General features: G+C 34.5%; 2 protein-coding genes across 2 annotated transcripts in view; one reads left to right on the forward strand and one right to left on the reverse strand.

Moving 5' to 3' along the window:
- Positions 1-21,982, forward strand: part of MYO5A (myosin VA) — an 808,830-nt gene that overhangs the window by 406,651 nt on the left and 380,197 nt on the right. The gene's annotated exons all lie outside the window — the stretch shown is intronic.
- On the reverse strand, positions 737-21,850 carry LOC144890988 (uncharacterized). The gene is made up of 6 exons (XM_078772882.1): positions 21,657-21,850; positions 21,333-21,509; positions 21,009-21,185; positions 20,690-20,861; positions 20,056-20,537; positions 737-791 (listed from the first exon to the last, which is right to left on the reverse strand). Exons 1-6 carry the CDS (start codon positions 21,770-21,772, stop codon positions 737-739), a joined length of 1,179 nt encoding a protein of 392 aa, XP_078629008.1. The 5' UTR covers positions 21,773-21,850.

The following is a 21,982-nucleotide window of genomic DNA, read 5'->3' on the forward strand; positions in this document are numbered from 1 at the left end:
GTTGTGTGTGTGACAAGGACAAATACATTCAATTTTGGCGAAGATCCGAATGTGGATTCGGATGTGAGAATTATTTAATTTTTAAAGTGATTCTTCAACATTGGAAGATCGGGCCAAACACTATACATAGCGGGATATCTCAAAAAGTTATGAATGGATTTGGACGAAACTTGGTGCACCGGTTGTGTGTGCGACAAGGAAGAATCGATTCGATTTTGGTGAAGATCTGAATATGGATTCGGATGTGAGAATTATTTAATTTTAAAAGTGATTCTTCAACATTGGAAGATCGGGCCAAAAACTATACATAGCGGGATGTCTCAAAAAGTTATGAATGGATTTGGACGAAACTTGGTGGACAGGTTGTGTGTGTGACAAGGACAAATACATTCAATTTTGGCGAAGATCCGAATGTGGATTCGGATGTGAGAATTATTTAATTTTTAAAGTGATTCTTCAACATTGGAAGATCGGGCCAAAAACTATACATAGCGGGATATCTCAAAAAGTTATGAATGGATTTGGACGAAACGTGGTGCACCGGTTGTGTGTGCGACAAGGAAGAATCGATTCGATTTTGGTGAAGATCTGAATATGGATTCGGATATGAGAATTATTTAATTTTTTAAGTGATTCTTCACCATTTGGGAGATATGGCCAACCAGGCAGAGGTTTGGTCTCTACTGAGTGCCGTTCTAGTTATCACTATTATTACAATAAGCTATAATTCGCAAATTCAGTAACAGCCATATTTGTGCAATCTATCGAGTAAGGCAAGAATATGTTCAGAGCTGGTGGCAAAATGGGGTGAGGGAAAGGATGGGTTGGGTAGGAATCGGTGTGTTTTGTGCATGTAGGGAAGGGCTGGTGGATGCGGGGGTGTTCTGAAGGGTGCGATACGTTGGCCAGGAGGCAATAAAACGTCACGTGGTATGACGTGTATTATCTCGCGCAGCGGAAGATCCTTCATGAGAACATTCACACATTTGTGAGTGAAAATCACGGCTTGCTTGGGAATTCTACGGAAATTTTAATTGGAAAGAGCAATGTGCGAGACTTTCTCTGCCCTACTTGTTTGATCGCGTGAGCAGCGGCATGTGTCAATGAATGTGCATGCGACCCGGATTGGAGGAGGTGGGTGTGATTCAAAATTTTAAAAAATTACCACAATTACATCAAAAACTAGATGGTATTCATAGAATACTTACCCTGCGCAGTCAACTTGGTGTGAGCCAACTCTTCTGTTTTTGAACGTTTTTTTTTTAAATCCAATATGGCTCCCAGACAACGTGAGCGATGACATCATAAATTTATATTCTCCAATATAGTTGTTGCATAGATCACGCTCAATAAATTTCAAACTGATCAGACTATTAGCGTTGTCCCTGTCGAATTAGGACGTCATAATTATGGCACCAATGACGTCATCGTTAACAACACCTATTCCCCATATGGAGTTATTTACAATGAGCCAGGTTTCAATTTTTTAAATACAGTAGTTTTGGAGATTTAGAGGTGCAACGTTTTTCGGTTTTTCCAAGATGGCGCCTGTACCACATGACCTATTACGTCATGATTATCATTAAAATATTGTAAAGGAGGAGGTGCTCCTATGGTGAAAATTTCGTGTCCATCAGACCAACAGTTGCTGAATTTTTTAAAATAATAATCGGATAAGTGTTGTATTTGTCGAATTATGACGTCATAACGAAAGCACCGATGACATCATCATTACCATATCTTATTCCCCATGGGGAGTTGTTGACAATGAGCCAGGTCTCCATTTTTTCCATGGAGTAGTTTCGGAGATATGGAGGTGTAAGATTTTTCCAAGATGGTGCCTGTACTACATGACCTATGACGTGATAATAATCATGAAAATATTCTTCAAGAGGAGGCCCTCCTATTGTGAAAATTTCGTGTCCATCGGACCAAGAATCGCAGAGAAAAAAAATTCATACTGATCGAATCAAGTGTTGTACTTGTGTTACGTGCTCCTCCCCAAACCCTGGTCAAGGTGTACCTCTGAGCCCCGAGAGGAGTCACGGCATAAAGATGTGTTATTCTGTGTGTCAAAGATCAATGGTAAAACAACACCAATTGTTACCAACAAACAAATATTGTATTAAAATCACACAAGAATAACAGTACAACAATAATATTAATCAAAAGTACAATCAATATATATCCTATGATGGTACCATCAGTTTCGTACAATATAATTCACTGTGCTCCAAGTGAGCGAAAATAACATTCCCAATGTTTCTGTCCCGGCTTCAAGCCAAAGTCGATCCACGCTCCAGTGATCGTCAGAATGATGTTGTATCGAGACCAGAATCCCGTTCGGTTGACAGTCACACTGCCAAAGATGGGCAAAGGTACCCTCAAGAGGCGACTGGGAAAACACACCTTCGGGTATGGATGTTCAACGGCTCCCCTTACGGCGAACCACAAATTCCCACTCAAAATCCACGTTACACACACACACCAGGTTAACGTCTGGATGCGGTGAAATGGTTGAAGCAAGGTGAAGAGCCTAGAGCGATGCGAAATCGGGCGAGAGGCAAAATGGCCAACGGGCCCGTACTCGAGGCGTAATGGCACTCCAACGATTCTCTTCAGAATCAACCGCAAAACCTGTCACGCAGGTTTATCTGTCACAGCGATAACAACTCTGTCGCAAGAATCCCTTTCCCAGGAAACCCCAAGTTCACTCGTGACCCCCGTTCACCAGCATTTGCTCAAGACCTCAAAGCAGCTCGGCTTCTTCTCCACCTTACTCGCTCCGCCTCGTCGTCCTCTTCTTCTTCTTCTTCCTCGTCCGGTTCCCGATCCAGTTTCCGGTTTCTTTTTAAAACATTAATTTTTTTTACCTTTTGAAAACAGTTATCTCCAATTCACTTAAACGATAACAATAATAGTACATGGAACCAAAATGCTTACAGTGGATGATAACCACAACAACGGAAGTGATGAATCCGTAACACTTGTCAAATTATGACATCATAATTAAGGTGCCGATGACATCATCATTAACATATCTTATTCCCCAAGCGGAGTACTTGACAATGAGCCATGTTTCAATGTTTTCCATTGAGCGGTTTGGGAGATAGAGGTGTAACCTTTTTCCGAGATGGCGTCCGTACCACGTGATCGATGACGTAATACTTATGAATAAAAATTTTCTACAGGCAGAGGAGCTTCTATGGTAAAATGTTGTGTCAATCGGACCAACGGTTGCCGAGAAAATGAATTTTTAAAATGCAGACATGGCACACGGCACACAGACACACGACACACGTAGACAACCGCTTACCTAACCCCGCTTTTTGCTTCGCGAGCGCAGGGTAACTAGAACGGCACTCAGTAGAGAGCATACCTCCACCTGGTTGGGCATATCACTCAATGGTGAAGAATCACTTAAAAAATTCTCGTAGCCGGATCCGAATATTCACCAACATCTAATAATTTCGTTCTTGTGACATACGCTACATCTGCGCCCAATTTCGTCCGAATCCGTCCACAACTTTTTGAGATATCTTGTTCACAAAGAAACAAACAAACAGACAGGGGTGAAAACATAACCTCCATCCACCGTTGGTGGCGGAGGTAATAAATAATGGGATATCAAGCTTATACTGTTGACTCATGGTGTGCGTAAATAGAGCGGATATCAGACATTCAGACATTACAACGGATATCAGACATTACAGACATTACATCGATATCGGATATCAGTAGGTGATAAATGTTGCTTCTGGGACACCTCCGTTTAACATGGGAAATCCCTATCTAATGTCATTTACCCCCTTGTCTTTTTCAAAAATCATAAACACCTCTATTTCTCCCTCTATGAACCTATAATCCTTCTCACCTTATGAACCTATAATAATCCTTCTCGCCTTATGAACCTATAATCCTTCTCACCTTATGAACCTATAATCCTTCTAGCCTTATGAACCTATGATTTTCTTCCTTTATGAATCTATAATCCTTCTAGCCTTATGAAGCTATGATCCTTCTCACTTACATGTAATTTTTACCCTATTCCCCCCACTATTCCCCCCACTACCCCCTTAGTTCCTTAGACCACTCTACTACTGAGCCTATAAATATATTATCTCTTTCTAACTTTTTAAAGAGTTCCATTCTCCTATAGAACTCATCCCCATCAAGTATATTTATAAAGTATACAGGTTCCTTAACCTTTTGTTGTGAAAGTATAAAGTGGTATGTTTCACGGAGGGTTCTTGTTTGACCTCCTCCTCTCCCACATACCATTTTAAAATTATAATATTTATTATCCGATTGATAACCATTAAAGTTCTCACTCCACTCTAATATATTTTTCTTCCCACCCTCCATTACCCCACTTAACAAATGAATACGTTTATCCGTCTTGAGAACCTTCTGACCAGTGATTCTCTCAACCTCTTGAATCTGAAATTTTTCACATTCGTTATGTTTTCCATTTATATACCAAGGTTGATTACACCTCCACTCTTTAGTCTGGTTGATACTTGGTTCTATCATCTATCTATAATTCCAGTAATCTCTGTATGTGTGTTTGTTTGTTTGTCTGTGACCGCTGTTTCTTGACAACCACGGGTCCGATATACTTTAAACTTGCCAGGTATATTGCTGGGGACCCGAGGATGTGCCTTTTCAAGGTTTCATATTAATCGGACAAGTACTTACCGAGCTATGTCCAAAAAACGATTCAACCAATCAGAGAGCAGCGAGCTATCGCGTGTGCCGAACGTGGCGAACACACTCTGCCTCGGACGGCACATTTGAGAGCGTATTCATTTATTTCACGTTGGCAAACTATGTTGCCGCTATGTTGGCGTTAAACTATGTTTTAAAACTAATTAAAACCATTTCATGTAAATAGAGGGGGGGGGGTTGTCACTGTACTCGCAAGCCGTTCGCCGTCCGCTTTGGCGTTGCGAATGGACCAAAACATTTCATGAACCAAACCATTTCATGTAAAGCGTTCGCCGTTCGCTTTGGCGTTGCGAATGGACCAAAACATTTCATGGACCAAACCATTTCATGTAAATAGAGGGGGGGGGTTGTCACCGTACTCGCACCCACGTACCCACGTACCCACGTACGGGCATTGCACCCACGTACGGGCATGCCCTAGTTTATATAATAGTAAAAAAGGTGGCGGTAGCCCGTTAAAATCCCTAACCCCCCTTTTTAACTTATCACTTATATATATATCTTATCACTTATATATATATCTTATCACTTATATATCTTATCACTTATATATCTTATCACTTATATCTTATCACTTATATATCTTATCACTTATATATCTTATCACTTATATATCGTATCACTTATATACTTATTTAACCATAAGGTAGACTATCAATTCCATTTTCTAAAATAAACCTCTTATCATCAAAAGCCCCCAATGCTTTCTTATTCACCTCTTCTGAATATAATTGATGTTTATAACTTCTTATTCCATTAATCTTTCTAAACTCTTCTTTCTTTGTTGTTAAACAGTTATAATAATCCTTAAAGTTTATTGTTTCTTTAATGACATTTTTCTTTACACCTTTTAACTTCTTATCAGTCTTTTCAACGTTATTCACAATGTATTTATAAGCATAAGCCTTCGACCTCAATCCCACAAATTCACTCATAACATTTCCTCCCAATTCATCCTTGAACTTTCCAATCACCTTTTTATTTTTAGAAGAGAACAACTCACTCTCTGGACTGTAATTACTTGTATCATTGATATTAATGTCCTTTTTCATGTCTGAATAAACATCATCAGTATTAATTTTCAAAATAAAACTATCAGTATCCATATACAACAATGACACATTATCCTTATACTTTGATTTTAGATTAATATAAAAGTAATCATACATTAATGACTTTGACAAGTCAAGAATTGATGTTCCAATGTATTTATAAGCATTGGAACTTGGTCTTACCAAAGACCGTTTGTCCATTTCAATACTCTCTTTAACCAAATGGATCGCACAAAAGTTCTCAGTAAAGACCTCAGCTCTAGTAAAACTCGGTCTATTAATTAATTTTGATGCTTGTTCCCAAGATGTTGCTAGTCTGATATTTTGTCTTTTCCTCACATTCTCCATGGTCTTACCAAAGACCGCATTATTCATCAATTTATAAAAGTCTTTCTCAAAATCTGTTTTTGACTCTGTTCTTCTTTGTGTATTAAAATCAATGTACCCCTTTAACCAATGACTTTGATTGAACTTTAGAACCCTGTGGATCTTCTCTACTCTTAGACCTTTTGATAAATATTGTCGCAAATTTCTTTGGTGTAGTACATAATTTTTCTTGTTATATAATGTAGTAAGTAATTTTTCTGTTGATTCACCTATATCAAACGATCGTTGATAATCACTCAACCATTCTTTCTTTGGACTTTCTTTCTCACAAGCAAATGGAAGATCTTTATGTTTGATATGAAGTTCTTCAGGATATTTTAAATCGACCTCAAAATAATAACCAACCTTTGAATCATCCAATTCTTTTTGTGTAGAGATACATACATCTTGTAAAACTTTTGTGTAGTCTTTTTCCTTTACCCATCTTAGTTTCCCATAAGGAAGAGCTTGAGACATTGCCCAGCCATACAAGTTGTTTGCGTCATAGTACATCAAGTAAGAACTCTCTTTCGTTGAATCATAATTTGGAAGATATTTGTTATTTGCTTTTGCGTATCTGCTCGAGCATACTTGTGAAATTCCACCTCTTTTTGCCTTTTCAATCATCAAAAGCATATCGACATCGGTTATCAAATCCAAAACTTGTTTTGTCATTTTCAACATCGCGCTCCAAGCCAATCCAGGTGCTGTGTAGTAGTGAGCAGGATCCAATCCATATCCAGTGCGACAAACAGATCTAAAGGCTTCAAATACATCGGCCAATAAAAGCACATCAGTTTTGAGATACAAATCGTGATACTCGCCAAGATTCTTGATGTTATATTTTTCCCAAACATTTTGTGCGTGTACATAATCTTTATCAGATATATGACTGTTGTTTAATTTGTTATCGAAATTTTCTTTTAAAGGAAGTTGTGTTTCATTGAATCTCTCAAATGAGTCCATATAGTCATAGGGGTAAATTCCCTTTTGTGTTAGAAATTCTTTATCTGAAAAATACTCTGAAAGACATGGAAACTCTTTTAGATTTTGAACCAAGTTAGCCAATGGACTTGCCATGAATTTAAATGTATCAAGAAATCTGATATGAGTAATAGGAGATGTGTGAATTGTTTTTGTGAATGAAATGTATTTCTGATCCGTGTTAGGAATTGCTGAAATGTGTCCAGATGTCTTTGAAAGTTCATTAATAAATAGATGCGTATCATAATGAGCGTTGTTATGAAGAAAGACAGGAATGAAAGAGGGGAGTTGATAATTAATATTACAACTTTGATGAGCTGGACCTCTATATTTATCAGTGAGATGACAATGATCTCTAACCTTTAGACCTTCACCAATTTTTTCCTCACAAATATGACAAACATTGTTTTTTCTAAATTCCCTTTTCTGTTCACTTGTCAAGGACATTGGTTTATTAGTTTCTCTCATTATCTTGGTTAATCGGACACAGTCTTTTTCTAGTCGTTTCACAAACTCCTCTGGGGTATTTGAGCCTCTATACGCCTCTAACTTGTTATATTTATCACCAACGGATGATTTGATATAATAACAAAAACCGCAAGGAGTATGTTTTTGATATTTATTTGTGTATGATTCTTTTGGATCTGGAGAAGCAGTATCTATTTTTTCTAGAATACTTTCAAAATCAGCATATATAACAAATGGATGTTTGATCTTTTTCTTTTCATCTTTGAATGTGATATTTGAGCCTTCTTTAGGCATGTTGATTACCGTTGATTTATGTTCACCACAATAATTTGAATGTTTATCTAATCTTTCTTGTGTATGGAAGAAGTTACGACAACGCAAACAAATATATATTTTATTTGTTCTTTTACATACTTGTGGTTTTATTAATTTAGCAATATCTTTAATGTATGTATAATGTGAATTTTCCTCTGAATTAAAATATAGAAGATTAATATGAGTTTGTTTACAATTGTCAGAAAGCTTTAAAACCTGAATGCTGTTTGTTTCTGTTAGACCATAAACATTAAGTGATAAATTATTTATCTTTTCAAAGTTAGGAATATCATTTAAAGCCATAGGAAACTTTAGATCTTTCGTATTTAATGTATTCTCATATTTTTTATAATGAGATACTCTTTCATCATGAAAATGTGGAGGATGTAAGTGTGCTAGAATAGACCAGAGAAAACATTTATTGTCTTTATTTTTGATATTGATAACTGCTTTTCTATTTTTGATAACACTGGGTAAATCAATGTAGGAAGAAGCTTTTAGAGGATCTGATTTAAGAATATGAATGTCTATGTAAATAATTTTTCCTATATTGAATCCACTTCCTACGATTGAATTATCCACATCTTGCTCTTGTTTAATAAGTTCATCATAGACTCCTGATGTTTTAAAATCTTGATATGAAGATATAAAGTGTGGCTCAGTTGTCATGTATGGTGTATCTATAACTCCTTCGTCCTTTGTCATTTCTAATTTTACTCCCATATAAAATTTAAGTGGTTTCATTTCTTTTAGTGTTTTTTCAATCAACGTTTGAACAGCAGGTTTAACTATTTCTACAGCATCAACTATAGACTCTGGTTCAGGAGGTTTGAAGTTAAAGACTCTTATTTTAATATGTCCTTTGAATGCACCATCATAGTTTTTAGTTGTGATAAAATTTGATAAATGTAGAATTGTTTTAAGATGTATTTCGAAGCCTTTCTTGAGGATATTTTTATTACATGCAGAACAGTGTTTTGTTTCCTTCTGAATAGGAGATAGAAGGTGAAGTAGATTAAATGTGTGTTTGTTAGTTTTAAGGTGTCTTTTGTATTGTTTATATTCTTGTTCACAAACGTCGCAATACGTTGCTTTGATCATATTTATTTATATAGTAAAATTATACTGAAAACAAAGTGCCTTTTTTAGAGGCTTTTTAAAAGATGAAACTGTGCTTAAAGTAAAACACCTTTGAGCTTTTCAACTCGTTTTATGTATATAACTTTACTTAAAGTAAAACACCTTTGAGCTTTTCAACTCGTTTTATGTATATAACTTTACTTAAAGTAAAACACCTTTGAGCTTTTCAACTCGTTTTATGTATATAACTTTACTTAAAGTAAAACACCTTTGAGCTTTTCAACTCGTTTTATGTATATAACTTTACTTAAAGTAAAACACCTTTGAGCTTTTCAACTCGTTTTATGTATATAACTTTACTTAAAGTAAAACACCTTTGAGCTTTTCAACTCGTTTTATGTATATAACTTTACTTAAAGTAAAACACCTTTGAGCTTTTCAACTCGTTTTATGTATATAACTTTACTTAAAGTAAAACACCTTTGAGCTTTTCAACTCGTTTTATGTATATAACTTTACTTAAAGTAAAACACCTTTGAGCTTTTCAACTCGTTTTATGTATATAACTTTACTTAAAGTAAAACACCTTTGAGCTTTTCAACTCGTTTTATGTATATAACTTTACTTAAAGTAAAACACCTTTGAGCTTTTCAACTCGTTTTATGTATATAACTTTACTTAAAGTAAAGCGTCTATGTATTAGCCAGAAAGTTTAGATACTCTAGTTCATCAATTTCAATTTCACTATCTGAGTCATCAATAAAGCTACTCTCATAACTATCATTTGAACACAAACTATTAGTATCATAACTATCTTCAGATCCTAGACTTTCAGTATAATAACTCTCAGAGTATTGACTGTTAATATCACTCATTTACATACCATTAAACTTCCATCAATATCTATATATTTTCTTTCATTAGAACTAATAACCACAATATTTTTTACATTAAATGTTATTTTCAAATAATCTCTAATAATCAGAGTACGGAATGATAGTTCACCACTAATATTCATATTATTAATTTCACCCACATCTTTGGGTCTATTAAAGAATATACAAATGTTTCCTCTAGAATCGTTGATGGTCTTATCATTCATTTTCAAAGCTTCTTTATCAATGACCTTTTCAAGCTTTGAGTAAATTGTTAGTAGTAGTGGAGAAACTTTTGTCAAATTTACTTTAATAGAGTTATTAATTGACATAGCTTGTCCCGTAAATTTAATAAAAGGACACATGTTATTCTCCATTATGGGTTTAATCCAAAAAATTTCCATATTTATCTTTGTTCAATTTAACATCTTTACCTTCGCAAAAGCGGAAGGTTATGTTTTGATCGCTGTGTATTTATTTGTATGTCTGTGTGTGTGTGTGTGTGTATGTTATTCGCATAACTCAAAAAGTATTCAACCGAATTGCATGAAATTTGGTGGGATGATTGGTTATTATACGGGACACATTTGATTAGATTTTGGGAGCAATCGGGTCAAAGGTCAAGGTCAAGGTCACGAAAAGGTCAAAATCGTATTTTTACCATAGCGCGGTCAATTTTTATCCAATTGGCATGCAACTAATGCCAAAATGTTCAGAATTCAATGCCCGATCTTGTGATATACGACATGACCCAGTGAAGACATTACCCTTGTTAGCGGTTGGGGGTCAAAGGTCAGGGGGGTCACGACCTTGCAAAATGTGCGTTTTTTGTCATAACTCGGTCAATTCTTATCCGATTTGCATGAAATCAGCACCAAACTGTTCACTGTTCTGTTCCCTACACTCCCATGCCAAGTACAGAACAGTAGCTGCGGCGAAGGTATGCGCTCTACCGAGTGCCCGTTCTAGTTGACATATTTTTCTATATCTTCCACCGAAGTAGAGATTGATTGAAATTTGTCTTTTGTGTTTTACTTTAAGCACAGTTTCATCTTTAACTAGAACGGGCACTCGGTAGAGCGCATACCTTCGCCGCAGCTACTGTTCTGTACTGTACTAAAATACGATTTTGACCTTTTCGTGACCTTGACCTTGACCTTTGACCCGATTGCTCCCAAAATCTAATCAAATGTGTCCCGTATAATAACCAATCATCCCACCAAATTTCATGCAATTCGGTTGAATACTTTTTGAGTTATGCGAATAACATACACACACACACACACACACACAGACATACAAATAAATACACAGCGATCAAAACATAACCTTCCGCTTTTGCGAAGGTAAAAAAGCCTCTAAAAAAGGCACTTTGTTTTCAGTATAATTTTACTTTATAAATAGGATAAATTCTGAAGGATATTTAGAATTTCCAGACTCTCCATATGATAAATTAGAAATCTGCCACCATTGTGGTAGAATAGGGCTTAATAATGAGGGTTCATATAAACAATGTATTTTCTGTGATTTAATTTTAATTAATGATAATAAAAAATATAGCAAAATATATAACTCTTTTAAATTAGAACCAAAAATGAATTACTTTACAAGATTAATAAGAGAGATGAATGTTAAGTATTATGGTGATAATACACCATTTCTTACAAGGGAAGAGACTATTTGTATTGAGGAAATGTATAAGGGTTTAATGATATTTATTATTCAAAATAATTTTAATGGAAATGTTAATACAAGATACTATATAAACAAAATAATGGATTATTTTGAAATTAAACCTGAACTCAGGATAAAATATAGAGTTTCTCAAAAAACTCAAAAAAAGTTAGATGACTTGTTTTCCAAATATATAAATGAATGATTTTTTACCCGTTTGGGAAAATAAGATAACATTTAATAACCATAAAAATCTTCCAAATTCATTGAGATGTCTAATAGTCGGTTCAAGCGGATGTGGAAAGACCTGTTTACTTTTAAAGATGCTCCTTAGTCCTAATTTTTTAGATTATGATCATTTAATAATTTTTACAAAGTCAAGTTTTCAACCCGAGTATCAACTACTCTCACAGGGTTTTAATGCGGGTCTTAAAAAGGAAGACATTATCGGTTTATTTAAACTTCAAAACAAACTAAATGATTATAATATTGATGATATAATACAATTATTTTGTGATACACAGAAATCAAAATCAAAACCAAAACCCATAACTTGTATTCTCAGTGATAATACGGATGATATACCTTCACCTCAAGATTTATATAAATCAAAAAAGAACCTCGTTATCTTTGATGATTGTGTTAATGAGAGAAACCAAACAGTAATGGATAGCTACTATACAAGAGGGAGACATTCTTCTTGTAATTGTATTTATCTTAGTCAGTCATATTTTCAACTCCCTCGGCGCTCAATAAGAAACAATGCTAATACTTTTATTTTATTTAAGTTAAATTCAATAGATACAAATAATTTTTGGAGAGATAATTGTTCTACATTATGTAGTAAGAAGGAATTTGAAAATAATATGAAACACACGATTGGAAAATATAAATATATTGTTGTGAAACAAGATGAGATACTAAATGATATTTTTCAATAAATAAATACAGAAAATGAATACCGAAGAAAGAGTAAGAAAGTTTAAAGAACATCAAGAGTTGGTTTCAAAAGTTGTAAAGCAACAGGAAGACATAAAGAAGAAAAGGAGACAGAAACTAACTGGTGAAGAAGCCTTTGAAAGAAAACAAGAGAAATTTTTTAAACCACTTTTAAAAACTAAACAAACGATTTCACCTACAGTTCCCACGGTAGAATTTACTCCGAAAAAATTTCAAATGCTCAAAGATTTTAGTCAAATGACAGAGCAAGAACTTGGAGAATTAGAATATGATGATGAAGGATTATTTCGGCATCTTGAGAAGGTAAATAAACTTTCCAATTATATTGTAGAAGCTCTTCAAAACAATGAATATTTGAAGGGTTCAAAAACCAGAGCAGGTCTCATTCCAACAGAAGAACCAGCACAGTTCCATCTTGTGAAAGAAAAGTTATTGATATTTAATGATAAATTGGTGTTCTTAAGTTCTGACCAACCAAATGTTGAATTAACCCCAAGATTAATGTTTCTTCTAACAAAAGATGGACATGCTAATTCACCTTATTTTGATGAACCGCTTGATATGGAAAGAGAGGAAGATAGATAGTATATTGAGTTGCTAAATGTACTTGATTATGGAGTTTCTGTTGCTGGTAAAAGTAAGAAGAATGAGAAGGAGAAACATATTATTGATGCTTTAAGTAAGCTTGGTTCGGGTGTTAGTTTTCTTCCAAATGACCCATCACAATTAGTTAATAGGTTATTATTGTTGTTAGGTAGTAAGAAGGCTGGAAACAACAATTGTTTTAATGAAGCATCCGCCATTTTAGATCAGTTGATGAATATGAAAATAATTAATAAATGTCAATACAAAGATATTTTATTAGATATTAAATAAGATGAGAAGCACAATTCTTAGTTTTAATTTCACAACGAGTGATTACACAGCTTCATTCCCTTACCCACTACAACTTGACCCCACAAAAGATTATGAGGCTTCTTTGTTGTCAATGGAGACTTACAATACCCTTTTTAATATCACAGAGAAAAACAACAAGTTTAGTTATAATCCAGGAAGTGGATATAAAACTATAGCCGTTTCACCCGGTGCTTACGAGATTTCTCAAATATCTTCAGAAGTCTCTCGCCTTATGAAAGAAAAAGGTGATGAACCAAAAAATATTGTAATAGATATTCAAAAACACACTTCAAAATCAACTATTAAACTTAAAAATAATTATAAAGTTGATTTCACGATTGAAAATTCGTTCAGAGAGCTATTGGGTTTCTCTTCTAAAAAGATTGAAACTAACGGGACGTCTTACAGTGATAATGTCATTCAAATATCCTCCGGTATAAATTCAGTATTAATTCATTGTGATTTGATTGATGGTGCTTATAATGATGGAATAAGAACAAATACAATATTTTCATTCAGTGCATACTCAACCCCGATTGGTTATAAATTTAATATGGAACCAAAAAATCTTGTCTATTTACCTGTGTCAGGAAAAACCATATACAGAGTAAATTTTAGGATAACCGACCAAGATAATCGTATGATATCCTTTAATGATGAAATGATATCCATCAGAATTCACCTACGTGAAGTTTTTCAATAAATAAATAATGGTTATTGTGAGAAAACACGAGTTGGGAAAATATAAAATAATTACAGGGTATGGGATGTTCCTTTCACCATACTATAAGGGTGAAGGTATGTTTCTTGGTAGAGGATACTATAAACCAAAGAGACAACGGGGTGTGGGACATCAATTTAGAAATAAAGGAGATGGGATAATTGATACTCTAATGGGTATTGGTTCAACCATCCTTAAACATAAAGACCTAATTGGTTCAACTGCTTCAGCCGTGGGCTCAGTTGCGGGTGCTATAAAGAGTATAAAAGATGCTCAAAAGGAGTCTCATAAATTACAAGCAATCAAAGAAATTAAAAAAGGTAAAACTCAACTATCTTCACAAGAACGACAAAAAATCATTAAAATACTTGGGTCAGGGTTTCAACAATTTTAATGCTATATAAATACAAGTATGGAAGCGATTGATAGTATCTATGATTTGGATGATACGATTATCATTTCAAACTCTACTAAAAAGGAAGACTATTTTAAGGTAAATGCTATAACAGGAACAGACTGGAATTCAAACGGAACAAAAAGTTTTGAAATAAATAATCAACAAACTTACTTGAATATAGCTGATAGTTTCTTGCTGTGTAAATTTAAATTCACTAAGGCTGCGAATAATACTAATGCTACACTCGTAAATGATTTCTTCTGGAAAATGTTTGATAGTGTCCGCCTGTATATTGGAACACAAGAGGTTGAAGCGGTTGATTATGTCTCTGCTATATCTGAAATGATGAAATTTACACTATATTCGTTTCGTGATAGAATGGGTAAGGGAGCTGTTGAAGGTTTTATTCCTGATATGTCAACGGGAACAAATGCTGACCCTGGTTATAGTCAAAGGAAGTCAATGTATAATGATGATACAAAAGCAGAGAATAGTTTTACCGTAGCAGTACCTCTGAAAGGTATATTTGGATTTTGTGATTATGATAAAGTTTTGTATGGTCTTAAAATTAGATTTCAACTACAAAGGAATGATAATGTAAATAGATTGCTTTTTGGGGCTGAAAATGCTTTTGGCGACAATAATAAATTTGTTATTAATGATTTGTGTTGGTATATTAGTGAATATACTCCTAATCTTAAAACGGAAGAGATGTTAAATAGAAGACTTAACTCAAAGAAACCGCTAAATGTATCATACCTTAAAAGAAGATGTCAACACGTTAAACTGGAACACACTACCTACACTTGGAATTTGGGTGTTCTTGAAGGAAAGCCACGATACCTATGGCTCATTTTTAAGAAACCAGATGGAGAGGAGGGTACTGATAAGAATAATGCGCTGAGTGATAATGCGAAGGTGAAACAACTTCGGGTTTCTCTTGATGGAACATTTTATCCGCGAGATAGATTGGAAATTGATTGGGAAAAAAATGATTATGCGGAAGCCTACAAGTCTTACCAAAAGGTGTGTGAAAGCAACGGTAATAATGAACCTATTTTGGATATGGTTGCGTTTCAAAAACTTTATACCATCTACGCAATTGACCTGAGTTCTCAAAAGGAAACTATAAAGTCTAATAGAGTGGATACTTCTCTATACATTGAAAGAGGAGAGAATGAAGAAGTTGATGCTTATTGTTTGCTTTTGGAGGAAACAGAATTACAGATTAATACAGTTAATGGTGTTATGATTAATATCACATAGGTTTTTTCTCATAAATAAATGAGTAGGAAAGAACTGGTATATGTTAATCAAATCAATCTTAATAATTAACATCTTGTATTCAAAATCAAAAGCCTTGTATTATTAACGTTAATACAATTCAAAGAAAAGGAGCAGTAAGAATTGATGTTTTACTCACAAGAGAGCAGGTAAAAACACTAAATGATGCTGGTTCACTTAAAATTAAAATGACAAAACCTATGTTAAAGAAATATTCAATACAAGCGGGAGGATTTCTCCCGTTTCTAATTCCTTTATTTGCTGGTTTAAGTTCGGCGGGAGCATTGACTGGTGGTATTTCAGCAGCGGTAAAAACTGCTAACGAAAGGAAGGCACAACTAAAAGCTCAAAAAGAATTGGAAAGACATAACAAGGAGTTGGAGAAACAAATTAGTGGAAGTGGTGTAATTGTGGATTTTGCTCAAAAACTTGAAAGTCTACCTGATAAAGCTAGATTGTTAGTTGGAGATATGCTTTCCTCTATCGCTCAAGCGGGTGTTAAACTAACTAAAAGGGGTAATGGGTTATATCTTTCTCATAAATAAATGGATAAATGGTTTAAACAATTTGGAAAGAATACAACGTCAAATATAGAACTTACTAAATATTGTAAAAAACTAAAAATTGATAATGTGGTTATTTGTATGAGAGATGAATTAAAAAAGTTGTCCAAGAATACAATGAATATTATTATGAATTTAGACACACAGAATGGTTCTCATTGGGTTTGTATTCATAATAGTCAGGATAAATATTATTTTGATAGTTATGGTATGCCACCGCCTGTTGAAGTAATACAATTCTTACAGAATGGTGTTTATCAAACATTTCAAGTTCAAGAAATTAATTCTAAATGTTGTGGTCAATTATGTTTATATGTATTATTTCAACTCAACAATAATGAAAATTTTTATGATATCATTTTTAATCTAATATAAATGACTTATGTTGGAAAAGATGGTTCTATCTTTGGAAAATCCTCTCAGGATATTGATTTATCAAATTATTATACAAAGGCACAGGCTGAACGACAAAAATATAGTATAAGTAAAAATATTAATATGAAGAATACTTATAAATTAATCAATTATCCAAACCCGACAGATGCGAATGACTTAATTAGATTTAGTGATTTATCACAATATATATTTTTAAAGAAAACAGCACGTTTTGTTAAACAAGTAAAATTTACAACCACAACACCCGGTTATACTGACCATACACCTTTCCTCATTCAATTTAACTATCTGCTTACAATTGAATTTTATAAAGAAGGACATATAGTTAATATGCGAATCAATAAATGGGGGTATGATATGCCTGATTTAGGGTATAATTGGTATTTTTCAATAAACTTAGAAGACCTACATGATTTGAATCAGTCTCGTAAAGAAGAATATTATCCGCTTGGTGAGGATAAGGATTTATGTGGAAGTACAATTAGTAAACAACAAATACATGGTTTTAAGAAAAGAAAAATATATGATAGTATAGCGATGGTTAACATGACAAAGAAGGAAGGTAATGAGATAAGGATAGAAAGCCGAGGAATACAAACCGATTTGGTAGTGGGAAGATGGGGTGGTATTACCTGTTATAATATTAATCTCACATATATTTCTGATACATAAATGGCAGGAAAAAGACTACAAGAGAATTATAATTTTTGTATTCAGGGATACCTACAAGAAAAGGGTGCTCGGTATTACATACCTTATGATTTGGAGCATATACATGGAAATTTTGTCATTAAAAAGTGGCCTTATACTGATATTGCTAAACCCACAAATAGAGACTTGTTGAAAATATTAAATAAAAATGAACTTCTCAAAGTTATGAAATATAAAACTCTTTTAGAAATCGTCAACAAATCTTATTGGTATCCTATTATGAGAAAAATAATTATAGATACAAGAATATCTCAAAATCCAGATGAGTATATGTATAATATTCTTTGGGGCTCAAGCTCAAGGGTAGCAAGGGATGAGGAAGGAGTTGAAGAAGAGAAGGAGGAAGGAGTTGAAGAAGAGAAGGAGGAAAGAGAGAAGGAGGAGAAGGAGGAAAGGGAGAAGGAGGAGAGGGAGAAAAAGGAGAAGGAGGAGAAGGATGAAAGGGAGAAAAAGGAGAAGGAGGAGAGGGAGGAAAGGGAGTAAAAGGAGGAAGAGGAGAGGGAGGAAAGAGAGAGGGGGGAAAAATATAAAAATATGACCATTCCTGAGATTAATGAAAGATTGAAGTTATTACGACAAATAAATCAATCTCAACGCACCGAAGAGGAAAATAAAGAACTAATGACTCTTATGAAGATATTGGTTTTTAAATTTGCTATAATAAATTCAGAGAGCAGATATACAACATATAGTTGATGATGTTGGTGTTATTGACTTTAGTTAGTTTTATTTGTAAATAAATGGAGGAGAGAGTGAAGGCATTCCTAAGGATTCTTTATGTTTTAAAAATCAAGATAGAAATGTATATGTTGAAAACCCAAAAGGCTTTGGCACTATGTAGGACTTTTTCTCATAAATAAATATGAGTTATTGTCTCAAATGTAAAAAGAAAGCTAAATCTAAAAATATCTCCTTTGTTAAAGCTAAAAATAATAGAGTTTATCAAAAAGGAATATGTCAAGTGTGTGGCTCTAAAAAGTGCCAATTCATCTCTCCTAAAAGTGGAGGAGACATACAAAAGTTTTTGTCAGGAAGTAAATTTACAACAACTGGAATTCCAGGGGAACTACATCTACCTGGATATTCTTTCTGTGGTCCTGGAACAAACATGGATAAAAGATTAGATGAGGCTGACAATCCTAAACCTTGGTCTAAACCTACAAATAGGGTTGACGAAGTGTGTATGAAGCATGATATTGCTTATGGGAAAACCACTACGTTGACTGAAAAACATAAAGCCGACAGAGAAATGTTGTATAATTTGTCTTTGATACAAAATCCAATGTTGAGAGAGAAGGTTGATAGGTTTATTGTGAGAAATTTGATAAATGCTAAATTGAAACTTGGCCTTGGTTATTCACCCTCAAAAAACTATTAGGCTCTAATGATGTCATCAAGACTGAGGAGCTTTTGGCTGATGAATTACATAAACCTATAATCACAAAGTTTAAAAGAAGGAAAGTTTATTCTAAATACACCGACCACATATGGTCCGCTGATTTAATCGAACTAAAAAATGATAAGGGATACAAGTATGCTTTAACCGTTATTGATTTGAGGAGTAGATTTGCTTGGGTTGTTCCTTTGAAAAACAAGAGAGGTTATACTCTGATGTTAGCCTTCCAACAGATATTTAATAAAAGTAAAAGAAAACCAAAGAAACTGTGGACCGATGAGGGAACAGAGTTCTATAACAAAATATTTATGAAATTTCTTAAGGGGGAGGGTATTAAATTATACAGCACCTTTAATGAAGGAAAAGCAGTTGTTATTGAGCGTTTTAATCGTACTTTAAAAGAGAAATTATATAAAAAATTCACACAACTCGGTTCCCAAAAATGGGTGTATTTTATTCAGGATATTGTAGATAATTACAATAATACAGTTCATTCATCAACAAAATCAAAACCATCAGAAACATTTACAAAATTAGAATATGAAAAGGAGATTAATTTGAGAAAGCCCAAGTTCAAAGTTGGTGATATTGTAAGAATATACAGATGGAAAAGTCATTTTGAGAAAGGTTATACAAAGAGATGGACTAATGAATTTTTCAAAATCGTTGATGTAATGGATACTATGCCTTGGACTTACAAATTATATGATATGAATTGGGAAGAAATCTTGGGTTCATTTTACTCACAAGAATTACAAAAAACAAAACTGATAATTCATTAAACAACAACCATCCATACTTTCATCCACCCAGATTAGCTAATTTAATTAGTAGTAATAAAAAAAAAAAAAAAAAAAAAATCATAAGCCACACCCACACAGACCCCACCCACAAACCCCGCCCACACAGACCCCGCCCACACAGACCACACCCACACAGACCCCGCCCACACCGACCACACCCACACAGACCACACCCACACAGACCCCGCCCACACAGACCACACCCACACAGACCACACCCACACAGACCACACCCACACAGACCACACCCACACAGACCACACCCATCATCCCCCACCCCTGTGCGCCCCCACCCTTGATCCCCCCTCATCCCACCCCCACCTTCCCCACACACACAAGGGGAGGGGAGGGGTGGGATGAGGGGGGATCAAGGGTGGGGGCGCACTTTCCCATCTTTTTTTCCTTTATTCTCTTTTTGTAATTAAGAATTAAATAATTCTGGACAAAGCGAATAAAATCAAAATTATTAAATAACATTAAAAACATAAAAATTATAATAAAACATTTTTCACGAGGTATAAATTCAGTTTCTTCCATAAATTCAGTTTCTTCCAAGGTATCATGTGGTATAAATACAGTAATAAAATCAAAATTATTAAATAACATAAAAAACATAAAAATTATAATAAAACATTTTTCACGAGGTATAAATTCAGTTTCTTCCATAAATTCAGTTTCTTCCAAGGTATCATGTGGTATAAATACAGTAATAAAATCAAAATTATTAAATAACATTAAAAACATAAAAATTATAATAAAACATTTTTCACGAGGTATAAATTCAGTGTCTCCCATAAATCCAGTTTCTTCCAAGGCAATCCAACATAATGTTGTCTCCCATGTTGACTTCACCAATTTCTTTTGTGTCTGCAAGGCACAAAAGGGATTTTAAATTAAATTCACCAAACACAGTATTTGCCTGCCGTGCCATCCCAAAACCACACGAGGGCAGTCTAAGACCATAAATGAGAAACTCCATTTATACTACACACATTGTAAGATGAAAATTTTAAACTCACATGGCCAGGGAATGAGTTGACACTCCTCCCAACTATCATCTCTGCTATTGATCTATCATCATCCTTCGGAACTCCAGGTAATTCTGTAAGGGGTTCATTCAGATCCTCCCTTTGTTGGTGATAATCATTGGTTTCATCGTCAAAGTTCATGTTGTTTGGTTGGCTTTTAATGCTGAAATAAAACAAACAGTTGACATTTAAATACCAACTCACTGGTGATATCAAAATCGCAAGACAGTATCCAAGTATCAACCAATCCGTTTAATAACACACATACACACAGTATCAAAGTTTGTGAAGAATTAATTATATATCTTACCTCAAATCCCAGGTCTTTATGAAGTCATCGATCTCATCTATTGTCTCTGCTATTGATCTATCATCATCCTTCGGAACTCCAGGTAATTCTGTAAGGGGTTCATTCAGATCCTCCTTTTGTTGGTGATAATCATTGGTTTCATCGTCAAAGTTCATGTTGTTTGGTTGGCTTTTAATGCTGAAATAAAACAAACAGTTGACATTTAAATACCAACTCACTGGTGATATCAAAATCGCAAGACAGTATCCAAGTATCAACCAAACCGTTTAATAACACACATACACACAGTATCAAAGTTTGTGAAGAATTAATCATATATCTTACCTCAAATCCCAGGTCTTTATGAAGTCATCGATCTCATCTATTGTCTCTGCTATTGATCTATCATCATCCTTCGGAACTCCAGGTAATTCTGGAAGGGGTTCATTCAGATCCTCCCTTTGTTGGTGATAATCATTGGTTTCATCGTCAAAGTTCATGTTGTTTGGTTGGCTTTTAATGCTGAAATAAAACAAACAGTTGACATTTAAATACCAACTCACTGGTGATATCAAAATCGCAAGACAGTATCCAAGTATCAACCAAACCGTTTAATAACACACATACACACAGTATCAAAGTTTGTGCAGAATTAATCATATATCTTACCTCTCACATAACATCCCAAACAAGGTGTTTAATTCGTTGTCAGTCATTTGTTCATTTGTAGAGACAGCTTTGGGTAATATTAATGGGTGAGAGAGGCTGTTCAAACATTCAACCATCTCATTATGAAGACCCCTCCGAACTTCAGTGAATTCTTTAAGCGTTTCATTCAGATCCTCCCTTTGTTGGTGATAATCATTGACTTCATTTCAACATTGATAATCATTCCCCCCCCCCCCTTCACATGCCTCCCCCCCTTCACATGCCTCCCCCCCTTCACATGCCTCCCCCCCAAAGCCCTCTCCCTCCCACAGATCTCTCGATGTCTC

Source organism: Myxine glutinosa, chromosome 2, assembly GCF_964187855.1.
Source record: "Myxine glutinosa chromosome 2, kmMyxGlut1.1, whole genome shotgun sequence".
NCBI classification, from domain to species: Eukaryota; Metazoa; Chordata; class Myxini; order Myxiniformes; family Myxinidae; genus Myxine; species Myxine glutinosa.